The 12,539-nt window shown below is 48.2% G+C and overlaps 1 protein-coding gene across 1 annotated transcript in view; it reads left to right on the top strand.

Annotated features, from left to right (window-relative positions):
• Positions 1 to 299: 299 nt before the first annotated feature.
• SPOCK2 (SPARC (osteonectin), cwcv and kazal like domains proteoglycan 2) overlaps positions 300 to 12,539 on the top strand; it is a 288,351-nt gene continuing 276,111 nt past the window's right edge. Inside the window, exon 1 of the mRNA XM_063961459.1 lies at positions 300 to 703. Within this exon, the coding sequence (XP_063817529.1) occupies positions 527 to 703 (177 nt within the window). The 5' untranslated portion in view covers positions 300 to 526. The remainder of the gene's footprint in view (positions 704 to 12,539) is intronic.

Raw genomic sequence — 12,539 nt, 5'->3', positions numbered from 1 at the left:
AAGGCTTAGTACTGTACATGGACCCCAAAGTCACAGTTCATAGGTGGATACAGAAAGGTGAATATCTCTGGCATATGGCCTGGCTAGTACTGAGTGATGGTTGAAGATAATTACACACCTGATAGTAAAATAATACGTGAGGAGTGACATACACAGCAGGACACACGAAGAAGCCTCTGACACAGGAAGGTCACATCAGTGCATACATACTGTACTACATATATACATCTGGCCACCCATGTGTGTCTGTGCACATGATAAGGCTGATTTGTGAGCACCGTCTCCCTCACATCCTGTCATGTTGGAGCAGGTGTGGTGTCAGGAGGAGCCCCCTCCTCTCTCCAGTGCTGCGTCGTAGGCTCCCTGCTCTCCCCCCTCCAGCCTGTGATTCTCTCCTGCTGTAGTCTGTAAGGCTGCTGCTGTTGCCTGTGCTCCGGGGCTCTTTGCTAACGGCCAGTCTCAGCTCAGATCTCCTTTCCATCAGCCCAGGACCAAGCCCCTACCCACGGCTCGCCCTGCAGCCAGGATGAGAACCCCGGCAGGCACCTGCCTGCTCCTCCTGCCCCTGCTGCTCCCCATCGCCTGGACGCAGGGAGACGGAAAAGAGGTGGAAAACACCGGCAATTTTATGGAGGATGAGCAATGGCTGTCCTCCATTAACCAGTACAGCGGCAAGATCAAGCACTGGAACCGCTTCAGAGACGTGAGTGCCGGGGTGGGGGCTTTTCTGGGCGGAGGGGGGCAGGTTGTTACATGGAGGTAATTGCAGAAATGATGGAGAGGAGAGGTGATGCGAGGGCTGCTGCTATGTGCATGGAGCATAGTGACTGCATTGCATGCTATATGGGGGATATAGGGAAACTATCGTAGTGCACTGATCACCCTATGGCGAGAGGTATTGGGTGCATTGCATGCTATATGGGGGATATAGGGAATCTATCGTAGTGCACTGGGCACCCTATGGTGAGAGGTATTGGGTGCATTGCATGCTATATGGGGGATATAGGGAATCTATCGTAGTGCACTGGGCACCCTATGGTGAGAGGTACAGTATTGTGCGCCTGACACCCTGCTGGGTACTGCTAGTGCTAGCATAGATATGTGGAGTGCATATACAATGTATACTGTAGGTGTCGTGCTGGGGAGATAATGAGGTAAGTCGCAGACAATGCAGAGCGACAAGCCTGAGATTGGTTGTAAGATTGATGCAAAATCTGTTATTGTAGACTATGCAGAAAGGTGTAAAATACTGATGGATGGAGCTCTAGGTAGGATGCACAATGTTGGGGGAAGTATGAGAGAGGCAGGTATTGTATTATTTTATGGTATTAGAGCATACTTTATAGTAATAGATAGAAGGCTGATACCAGTGGGTAGCATCAGTGTTACATTGCTAAGGGACTATGGGATGAGCATAATGTGCCACAACATTGGTTCAGAACAGAAGCATTTGTGGTGCAAGGCTTTGATGGAGGGTAGGGAAACTGGAGGTTATCAGGCTCGTAGATCATACAAATATTAGTGGAGAATGAGAGGAAATGGAATATAATATTGTAGGTGTATACAGGTAAGCTTTGGCTTACACCACTATGTAAATGCTGTGTTTGGGACAGTTGGCTGGAGTTTGCAGAGAGATACTACACATAATAATAAAGACTGATCTATGAGTAGCATCATAATGAGGAATATAGCGTTGGAGTACTGTGTAGAAATAACTGAATTATGTTAATATATGACATTTTTGTGTTTTATGTCCTTAATTGAACATGTAAGTGATGAGAATTCAGGTATTATATATGGGTATTGTTATAGAAATGGACAGGACATATAAAACAGGATTCTGAACTAGAAGATAGAGAAACAGAGAGAGAGCTAGGCTTTGTAAAAAAATAATAATAATAACACACAGGTTGGATGAAGCAATGCATTGACAATATCACATTGTGGTGTAGTACAGATGGGTGTTGTTCACATAACAGAAGAATTGATAGATGGTTGATAGTGGTTCACAGGCTTTTGCTGTGTAAAGGTTTGTGTGGTAGACTGAGAAGGAATGAGGTAGAGCTGATGAGACGGAAGTGCAACTATGGTACAGTCTGTATAGTTTAGAGAGGGGGGGGGATGTGTGTGGGGTAAGGGGGGAGGGAGTCTTTTTTATGTCAATTTACTGAATGATGTTTTTGTACTGGGGTGAACGAATGTAACTTCATTCACCTGCAGTGGGAGATAATAGTAAGAAAATAAAAAATAAAATAATGGCTTCATAGTAATTTATTGGTATATATTGAGGGGTGATTACTGTTGGTGTATACACCCCTGTTTTATTGGTGCTATCATAAAGCATAAAAATACTGGTGTGCTTGTGTATTGTAGAATGTACTTTAATATCTCTGTTGATTTAGATATGTATTACAACAGCATATATTTATTAACATGAATAGGAAGGAGTGCTTGTGGTGTAGGGCTAATGTAAAGATGTATGATAGTGGGATGGAGAGAGGGTCAGGTGTATGGTGTATGTGCAGACACAACGACATGGTTACATGTGATGCAGGCAGCAGTAGGAAAGTGACGGGCTGAAGACTGAGCACTGTGGCGGTGTGGAGAGATTGCAGCCGTGGAAAGTGAACTTCTATATCTATTGCAAGTCAGACAGGTATATATTGCAAAGGGAGGGAATAAAGCAGCAGACAGGTATATATTGCAAAGGGAGGGAATAAAGCAGCAGACAAGTATATATATCCAGGGAAGGAAATAAAGCAGTCAGAGATGTATATATTGTAAGTGGTGGGAATAAAGCAGCAGACAGGTATATATTGCAAGGGGAGGAAATAACGCAGCAGGCAGGTATATATTGCAAGGGGCTGGATTAAAGAAGCAGACAGGTATATATTGCCTGGGGAAGGAATAAAGCAGCAGACAGGTATATATTGCAAGAAGTGGGAATAAAGCAGCAGACAGGTATATATTGTAAGGGGCGGAAATAAAGCAGGTAGACAGATATACAGTATATTGCAAGGGGAGGGAATTAATCAGGCAGACAGGTATATATTGCAAGGGGTGGAAATAAAACAGCAGACAGGTCTATATTACAAGGGACAGGAATAAAGCAGACAGACAGGTAGGTATATATTGCAAGGGGAGAGAATAAAGCAGCAGACAGGTATATATTGCAGGGAGCGAAAATAAAGCAGGCAGATAGGTATATATTGCAAGGGGCGGGAATAAAACAGCAGACAGGTCTATATTGCAAGGGGCGGGAAAAAATCAGGGAGACAGGTATATATTGCAAGGGGAGGGAATAAAGCAGCAGACAGGTATATATTGCAGGGAGCGAAAATAAAGCAGGCAGATAGGTATATATTGCAAGGGGCGGGAATAAAACAGCAGACAGGTCTATATTGCAAGGGGCGGGGAAAAAATCAGGGAGACAGGTATAAATTGCAAGGGGAGGGAATAAAGCAGCAGACAGAAATATATTGCAAGGGTAGGGAGTAAATTAGGCAGACAGGTATATATTACAGGGAGCAAAAATAAAGCAGGCAGATAGGTATATATTGCAAGTGGCAGAAATAAAGCAGGCAGATAGGTATATATTGCAAGGGGTGGGAATAAAGCAGCAGACAGGCAGCGATCGCTGTGAGTCAAAAACAACTGCGTCCCTGGGACCCGTCACTATTAAAAATTGGGGTCCCTGAAGGGCTTGAACAGCCCTCAAAAGAGAGGCAAGCTCTTTGCTTCCCTTAAACACCATAGAGGCGATCTGATTTTCCTACAGGAAACTCACTTCGTGCACGAATCTCACCCTACCCTGCAATGTAAACCATTCCCCGTTTCCTTTCATGCCTGCGATCACCTAGCCAAAAAACGTGGAGTAGCAATCTTAATTGCCCGCCACCTGTCTTTTGAACTCCTAGACTCTCATGCTGACAAAGACGGCCGATTCCTTGTCCTAGTGGGTAAACTCAACAATAATACATGCACCCTGGTTAACGTTTACGCCCCTAACCAGCGACAGGAACGGTTCTTTACAAGGCTAGATAATCTCCTCACTCGAGTCCGACAGGGCGACCTTATACTTGCAGGTGACTTCAACTCCGTTCTCAATCCACAGCTAGACCGCTCTACATCTTCCCCTACTCCTTCCCCGTCGGACTCCCTTCGCTCTAGATCCCTCCTCCGACTCATGCGATCCCAACTCCTCTACGACTCTTGGAGGATAAAAGACCCCTCTGCCCGCGACTATACCTTCTACTCTGCCCCTCATAACTCCTACTCCCGCATTGATATGGTCCTGCTCAGTCATGATCTTGCTATCAACCTCCGTGATGCCCATATCCACCCACTAATCTGGTCCGACCACGCTCCCATCTCCTGCGACCTGGCAGGCTTGGCTTCCCGTCCTCGCCCCATGACATGGCGCCTCAACGACTCCCTCCTACACAACCCTGAGACAAAGTCCCATCTTCAAGACAAAATCTCTGATTATTTCACCTTAAATGACTCCCCCGATATTTCTAGACCCACCCTCTGGTTGGCGCACAAGGCTGTCCTTCGAGGACACCTTATCAGCCTAGCCTCAAAAGCTAAAAAGCAATCCCTTTCCCAATACAACAGGCTCTCCATTAAACTCCATGCACTTGAGACCCAACACAAGGCGTCTCCCGACCAGGCGGTCTTGTCCGAACTTCGCACCATTAAAGCGGAACTCGATCTTCTTCTTACTACACGGGTGGCCAAGCGTCTTAAGTGGCTTCGCCAGTCTTTTTATGAGAAGGGTGACAAGGCGGACAAGATCCTGGCGGCCCGACTCCGCTCCACAAGAGCCAAAACCAACATTGTCACTATCAGAAACTCTCTCAACCAAATCATTCAGGATCCCACAGCCATTAGAGCCGCCTTCCAATCCTACTACACCGACCTATACAACCTTCCGCCCCCTCCACCGGGCTCTTCCCCCCAACCTCGATCCGACCTTATCTCCCACTTTCTCTCTGCTTCTAAACTACCCAGACTACCCCCGGACGCCTTGGACCTTCTCAACGGTGAGATTACGGTGGAAGAAATCACCCAGACTATACTCATGCAAAAAATAGGCAAATCTCCGGGCCCAGATGGGTTCACCGCTCTCTACTACAAGAAATTCTCTGCCCTTCTCTCCCCCCACCTACACTCTCTCTTCAATGGGATTGTCCAAGGCGACCCTTTTCCCCCTGAGATGCTAGAGGCTAGAATTGTGGTGATCCCCAAGGAAGGCAAGGACCCCCTTAATTGCGCAAGCTATCGCCCCATATCTCTCCTGAACCTAGACTTGAAAATCTTTGCTAAGATCCTGGCCAACCGTCTTAACCCATACCTCCCTTCCCTTGTCCACTACGACCAAGTAGGCTTTATCCCGGGCCGCCAGGCAAGAGACAACACCAGACGTGCCATTGACCTTATACATATCTCTAACTCCAGGAGATGCCCCACTATCATGCTTTCCTTAGATGCCGAAAAAGCATTTGACCGGATCTCCTGGGACTTCTTGAAACCCACCTTGGAGGCCTATGGCCTGTCCGGTGGCTTCCTCACTAGCATCCTAGCATTATATTCCACCCCCTCTGCCACCGTCCTTATCAATGGTACCCCATCCGCCCCACTTAGCATTTCCAATGGCACACGTCAGGGCTGCCCCCTCTCCCCCCTAATATTTGCCCTTATTATAGAACCCCTTGCCTCCCAAATTAGAGCACATCCGGATATACACGGAATAAAGGTAGGCCCCACAGATCCCAAAATCTCCCTCTTCGCAGATGACATCCTACTCTCCCTCACTCAGCCCCTTATTTCACTCCCAAACCTATTTTCGGTTCTACAAGCCTATAGCCTTATTTCGGGCTACAAGATCAACTACTCCAAATCTGAGGCCATGATGCTACATATCCCCCAACACCAGGCTGAGTCCCTTCGCACCAATTTTAAACTCAAATGGCACCCCACAAAGATAAAATACCTAGGGATATACCTAACCCCGCGCTACGACTCCCTCTTCCGGGAAAACTTCCCACCCCTTCTTACCAACACACTAGCCGACCTGACCTCTTGGAACAGTCTCTTCATCTCGTGGCTGGGCAGGATCATAGCAGTTAAAATGACCATAATCCCCAAATGGCTCTACCTTTTCCAGACTCTCCCTGTGGCGGTCCCGGCTCCCTTCCTCCGCAATATCCAACGAGCCCTTATACGCTTTATTTGGAACCACAGACCTCCCCGCATTGCTGCCAACACTCTGAAAAGAGCAACCTCCATGGGAGGCAGAGGACTTCCCGATGTCAAATTATACTACCTCGCCTCCCACTTATCCCACATTGTCACTTCCTACGCTCCTCCAGGATCGGTTTCCTGGCTGGACATCGAAGCAGCCTTCATTGGCATCCCAGATCTGACCCCCCTATGGGGACTCCCCTCCGCCTCTCGACCCCCAACCTCTAAACTCCTTCCCATTATCAAATTCAACCTCAAAACCTGGGACACCCTCTCTCTGAAGTGGGGTCTCACCACCACACCCTCACCCTTAACCCCCATCTGGCAGAACCCCATGTTTCCCTCCGGACTCTCAGCTACGAGATCCCGGACGTGGATAACCCTAGGCCTTAAATTCCCAATTGACTTTGCCGACCGAGGCCAATGGCTGTCCCTCCCGGACCTCCAGCAGAAAATCCCCTCACAACCACTCAATCCCTTTCAATTCTTACAAATACGCCACTTTTTAACTTCCCTCCCTTCCACCGCCTTACTCCGTGCCCTTACTCCCTTTGAATCCCTATGTGTCAACTCTCATTCCTCCAAAGGCATAATCTCCCAACTTTACTCTCTCCTACTGGATTTTTCCCTGCCCCTATCCCGGCCCCATGAAGTTGCATGGGAACGGGACCTCGGGCCCCCACCTGAAACTCAGGATTGGGAGGACATGAGACTAGGCATTGCTAAAAGCTCTATTGCCACCGCCTTTAAGGAAACGGCCTACAAAGTTTATTACCGCTGGTACTATACCCCCGACCGTCTTAACAAATTTTTCCCGTCCTCCTCTTCAGCCTGCTGGAGGAACTGTGGGGATAGAGGTACTATGCTCCACATATGGTGGACCTGCCCGGTTATCGTCCCCTTCTGGGATCTGGTCCACTCCCTCCTCAACTCACTTCTAGAACCCCCTGTAATGAAGGACCCTTGGGTCTCCTTACTGTGTCTCCCCTCCCCACACCTCAATAAATTCTCCCAAAAGCTAACCTCACACATTCTGGCCGCAGCTAAATCACTGATCGCCCTCAACTGGAAGAACCCCTTACCACCCTCCCTACTATCCCTCAAAGCTAAAATCTGGCACATCGCCTCAATGGAAAAGATAACCTATTACCTCCACGACCGGGGCCACGTCTTCGAGCAGGTCTGGGCTCCCTGGCTCACCGCTGAACGTGGTTAGCTGGCTCCCTCCACCCGCTCCCGCCCCTCCCGTAGACCCATGGGCACCCACTCCCTTCTCCCCCTGATATTCCTCCTCATCTCATCTCTTAACCTTCTCAATTATCTCTTCCCCCTATTACCCTCTCTGTCTTCGTCTCTCCTCCGTTCCCCCCCCCCCCCCCCTGTTATGATCTTGCTGCTCTTAAGACTTATATTATGTACGGTTACAAATGTGGTTATTCCCCCCCCCTGTTTCTCTTCTCCTCCCCCCCCCCCCCCCCTGATCCCCATGTTTGAACTTGACTGTTTTTCCCACACCAACTAACCCTGTTACTCATTTGAAAAATTGTGGTCCATTTTGGACACTGGCTATGTTGGCCATCTGTCCCTTGTATTCCTAGAATGCCCTCTTTATGTATCTGACCACGTATAAATAAAGAATTTCAAAAAAAAAAATTGGGGTCCTATCTGTCCTTTTCTGAGTCCCATCGGAATTAAGGTTCTTATTAATCTTATTAATGATTCACATATAAAAACACAGACTTGATTTGGACACTACACAAATGTTGCAAGGGGGTGGAGGGGGGTGACAATGCTGCTGGGCTGTGTAGCATACAGGACACTCTGCACCAGAGCTGTAACTAGACATTTTGGCGCCCTTCGGCAGAAAGTGGATTGGTGCTCCCCCTCCCATATTCCAAAGCATGAAGAGTGCGCACCGAAGGCGTACCGCAAAAATGTAGGGGCATGGCTTTGTGGGGAAGGGGTGTGGCCACATTATGGTGCCAGTTCACATTACACTACACAGTAGTGTCGCTTCTATACATTGCACCAGGTAGAATCTCCTATACACACTGCACCAGGTAGGGCACATTATACACATTGTACCAGGTAGAGCACGTTATACACTTTGGGGGTCATTCTGAGTTGTTCGCTCGTTGCCGATTTTCGCAACGGAGCGATTAAGGCAAAAATGCGCATGCGCATGGTACGCAGTGCGCATGCGCTAAGTATTTTCGCACAAAACTTAGTAGATTTACTCACGTCCGAACGCAGAATTTCCATCGTTGAAGTGATCGGAGTGTGATTGACAGGAAGTGGGTGTTTCTGGGAGGAAACTGACCGTTTTCTGGGAGTGTGTGGAAAAACGCAGGCGTGCCAGGATAAAACGCGGGAGTGTCTGGAGAAACGGGGGAGTGGCTGGCCGAACGCAGGGCGCGTTTGTGACGTCAAACCAGGAACGAAATGGGCTGAGCTGATCGCAGTGTAGGAGTAAGTCTCGAGCTACTCAGAAACTGCTAAGAATTTTCTATTTGCAATTCTGCTAATCTTTCATTCGCAATTCTGCTAAGCTAAGATACACTCCCAGAGGGCGGCGGCCTAGCGTGTGCAATGCTGCTAAAATCTGCTAGCGAGCGAACAACTCGGAATGACCCCCTTTGTGCAAAGCAGAGCACATTATACACATTGCACCAGGTAAAGCACGTTATACACTTTGCGCCAGGCAGAGCACGTTATACACTTTACTCCAGGCAGAGCACATTATACACATTGCACCAGGTAAAGCACGTTATACACTTTGCGCCAGGCAGAGCACGTTATACACTTTACTCCAGGCAGAGCACATTATACACATTGGACTAGGTAGAGCACATTATACACTTTGTGCCAGGCAGAGCACGTTATACACATTGCGACAATTAGAGCACGTTACACACATTGCACCAGATAGAGCACGTTATACACATTGCACCAGGTAGAGCACGTTATACACATTGCGCCAGGTAGAGGTAGAGCACATTATACACTTTGTGCCAGGCAGAGCACGTTATACACATTGCGACAATTAGAGCACGTTATACACATTGCGCCAGGTAGAGCATGTTCAACACTTTGTGCCAGGCAGAGCACGTTCAACACTTTGTGCCAGGCAGAGCACGTTCAACACTTTGTGCCAGGCAGAGCACGTTCAACACTTTGTGCCAGGCAGAGCACGTTCAACACTTTGTGCCAGGCAGAGCACGTTCAACACTTTGTGCCAGGCAGAGCACGTTCAACACTTTGTGCCAGGCAGAGCACGTTCAACACTTTGTGCCAGGCAGAGCACGTTCAACACTTTGTGCCAGGCAGAGCACGTTCAACACTTTGTGCCAGGCAGAGCACGTTCAACACTTTGTGCCAGGCAGAGCACGTTATACACTTTGTGCCAGGTAGAGCACGTTATACACTTTGTGCCAGGCAGAGCACGTTATACACTTTGTGCCAGGCAGAGCACGTTATACACATTGCGACAATTAGAGCACGTTATACACATTGCGCCAGGTAGAGCATGTTCAACACTTTGTGCCAGGCAGAGCACGTTCAACACTTTGTGCCAGGCAGAGCACGTTCAACACTTTGTGCCAGGCAGAGCACGTTCAACACTTTGTGCCAGGCAGAGCACGTTCAACACTTTGTGCCAGGCAGAGCACGTTCAACACTTTGTGCCAGGCAGAGCACGTTATACACTTTGTGCCAGGTAGAGCACGTTATACACTTTGTGCCAGGCAGAGCACGTTATACACTTTGTGCCAGGCAGAGCACGTTATACACTTTGTGCCAGGCAGAGCACGTTATACACTTTGTGCCAGGCAGAGCACGTTATACACTTTGTGCCAGGCAGAGCACGTTATACACTTTGTGCCAGGCAGAGCACGTTATACACTTTGTGCCAGGCAGAGCACGTTATACACATTGCGCCAGGCAGAGCACGTTATACATTTTGTGCCAGGCAGAGCACGTTATACACATTGCGCCAGGCAGAGCACGTTATACACTTTGTGCCAGGCAGAGCACGTTATACACTTTGTGCCAGGCAGAGCACGTTATACACATTGCGCCAGGCAGAGCACGTTATACACATTGCGCCAGGCAGAGCACGTTATACACATTGCGCCAGGCAGAGCACGTTATACATTTTGTGCCAGGTAGAGCACTTAGACACATTGCAGCCACCATCTCAGACCCACAGTCGTCGTCCCCAGATGCCGCGGGAGCTTCCCACAGCAAGCCCAGCCCCCCCCCCCCCCACTTCACTCACCGGCCCCGCAGTCTCACACATGGCTATACCTGGCATCACCCCCGTGGGAACCCCTAGCCGCGTTAACAGCCAATCCAGCCACTTACCAGTGGTGTAAGTTAACAGTGTCAAGGTGCAAGGCCAGTGTGTTGATGTAGGAGTTTGTGGCTGGAGTTAGGAACGTGACAATATCAACTTAGTTATACAGAGACGTAGCTATCACTGGCGTTATAGAGAACTGCAGCTATTCCGTGAATAAAGGAGCAAACCACATAAAACAGCAGCAGTCTCCACTACTGTGTAAAGACCCAAAAAGAGGTCTCCTCCATAAGCTTACATCTCAAAAGTCCACACAGTGCCCTAATGTATGATGAACAATTATAGCTAGTACCCAACTTTCAGCATTTCAATGTATCGGTCATAGATTATTAAAGATTCTAACATTATAGCACAGACTGAGTAAAAGTGAATTACACTGAGCAGAAGGTATGAGAGTGCTACAAGCAGCTTATGGACTCATGCAGACTGAGTGCTTACATCAGTTCAATAACTGTTGGTGTGTGTTACTCTGCCATTGAGTGAGGTACGTTTTCTCAGAGCTATGCTCACTGCTTGGTCAACACCGCTCAGGCTGCGGCTCTGCAGATAGCCTTCATTGGATCCTATGAATACAGACTTGGCTGGTCGTACAGTCAAGTGTCCGTGCTTCTATGCAGTGGTCACTAAAATGGTAATGTGTACTGCCTGCGGTGTGACCTTCACAAGTGAAGTTCAATAGGTGAACACACAGAAGCAAGGACAGCACCCGTGCTCAGCGGTTTGGAGGAGTACTGAACAGAAAGTTTCTCTGATGATTATATTTTAGGATGTATTTTTATCTAAAGGTTTCATGCTCTACAGCAGTCTTGAGGACTTGGTCACCTGCGGCCGCGGCTATACATGAATCATGTATCCGTGGCTGCATGAGTCTAATCATTGCACTAGTCTCTCACCAGCAGTTCCGGACCTCATGAAGTGTTTGTGACCAGGAGAGGCGCCAAAGAGGAGTGGAAAGGCTCCACCTCCTCTGTGTATATCTTGCAGCCGGGATCAGCATAAGTCAATCATTCACATGGCAGCTACAGATTGGCTGCCTCGGAGCGCGTCCCCGGTGACCCAACCACTTTAGAAAATTGAGTCGCAGGTCCTCAGAAGTGGGTAAAATAGGCGCCATGGTGCGTTTTTGCGATCACTGGACGACGGGTATATACAGTATTGCAAGGGGAGGGAATAAAGCAGCAGACAGGTATATATTGCAATGGGAGGGAGTAAATTAGGCAGACAGGTATATATTGCAAAGTTCGGGAATAAAGCAGCAAACAGGTATATATTGCAAGGGGCGGGAATAAAACAGCAGACAGGTAAATATTGCAAGGGGCGGGGATAAAGCAGCAGACAGGTAAATATTGCAAGGGGAAGGTAGTAAAGCAGCAGACAGGTAAATATTGCAAGGGGAAGTTAGTAAAGCAGCAGACAGGTAAATATTGCAAGGTGGGGGAATAAAGCAGCAAACAGGTAAATATTGCAAAGGGCGGGAATAAAGCAGCAACCAAGTAAATATTGCAAGGGGCGGGAATAAAGCAGCAGCCAAGTAAATATTGCAAGGGGCGGGAATAAAGCAGCAGCCAGGTATATATTGCAAGGGGAGGGAATAAAGCAGCAGCCAGGTATATATTGCAAGGGGCGGGAATAAAACGGCAGACAGGTAAATATTGCAAGGGGCGGGAATAAAGCAGCAGACAGGTAAATATTGCAAGTGGCGGGGATAAAGCAGCAGACAGGTAAATATTGCAAGGGGAAGGTAGTAAAGCAGCAGACAGGTAAATATTGCAAGGGGAAGGTAGTAAAGCAGCAGACAGGTAAATATTGCAAGGGGCGGGAATAAAGCAGCAAACAGGTAAATATTGCAAGGGGCGGGAATAAAGCAGCAAACAGGTAAATATTGCAAGGGGCGGGAATAAAGCAGCAACCAAGTAAATATTGCAAGGGGCGGAAATAA

The sequence above is a fragment of the Pseudophryne corroboree genome, chromosome 3 (genome assembly GCF_028390025.1).
Source record: "Pseudophryne corroboree isolate aPseCor3 chromosome 3, aPseCor3.hap2, whole genome shotgun sequence".
Taxonomy (NCBI): domain Eukaryota; kingdom Metazoa; phylum Chordata; class Amphibia; order Anura; family Myobatrachidae; genus Pseudophryne; species Pseudophryne corroboree.
Note: the sequence above shows the minus strand (reverse complement) of the source record. Positions and strands in the feature narration are given on the sequence as shown.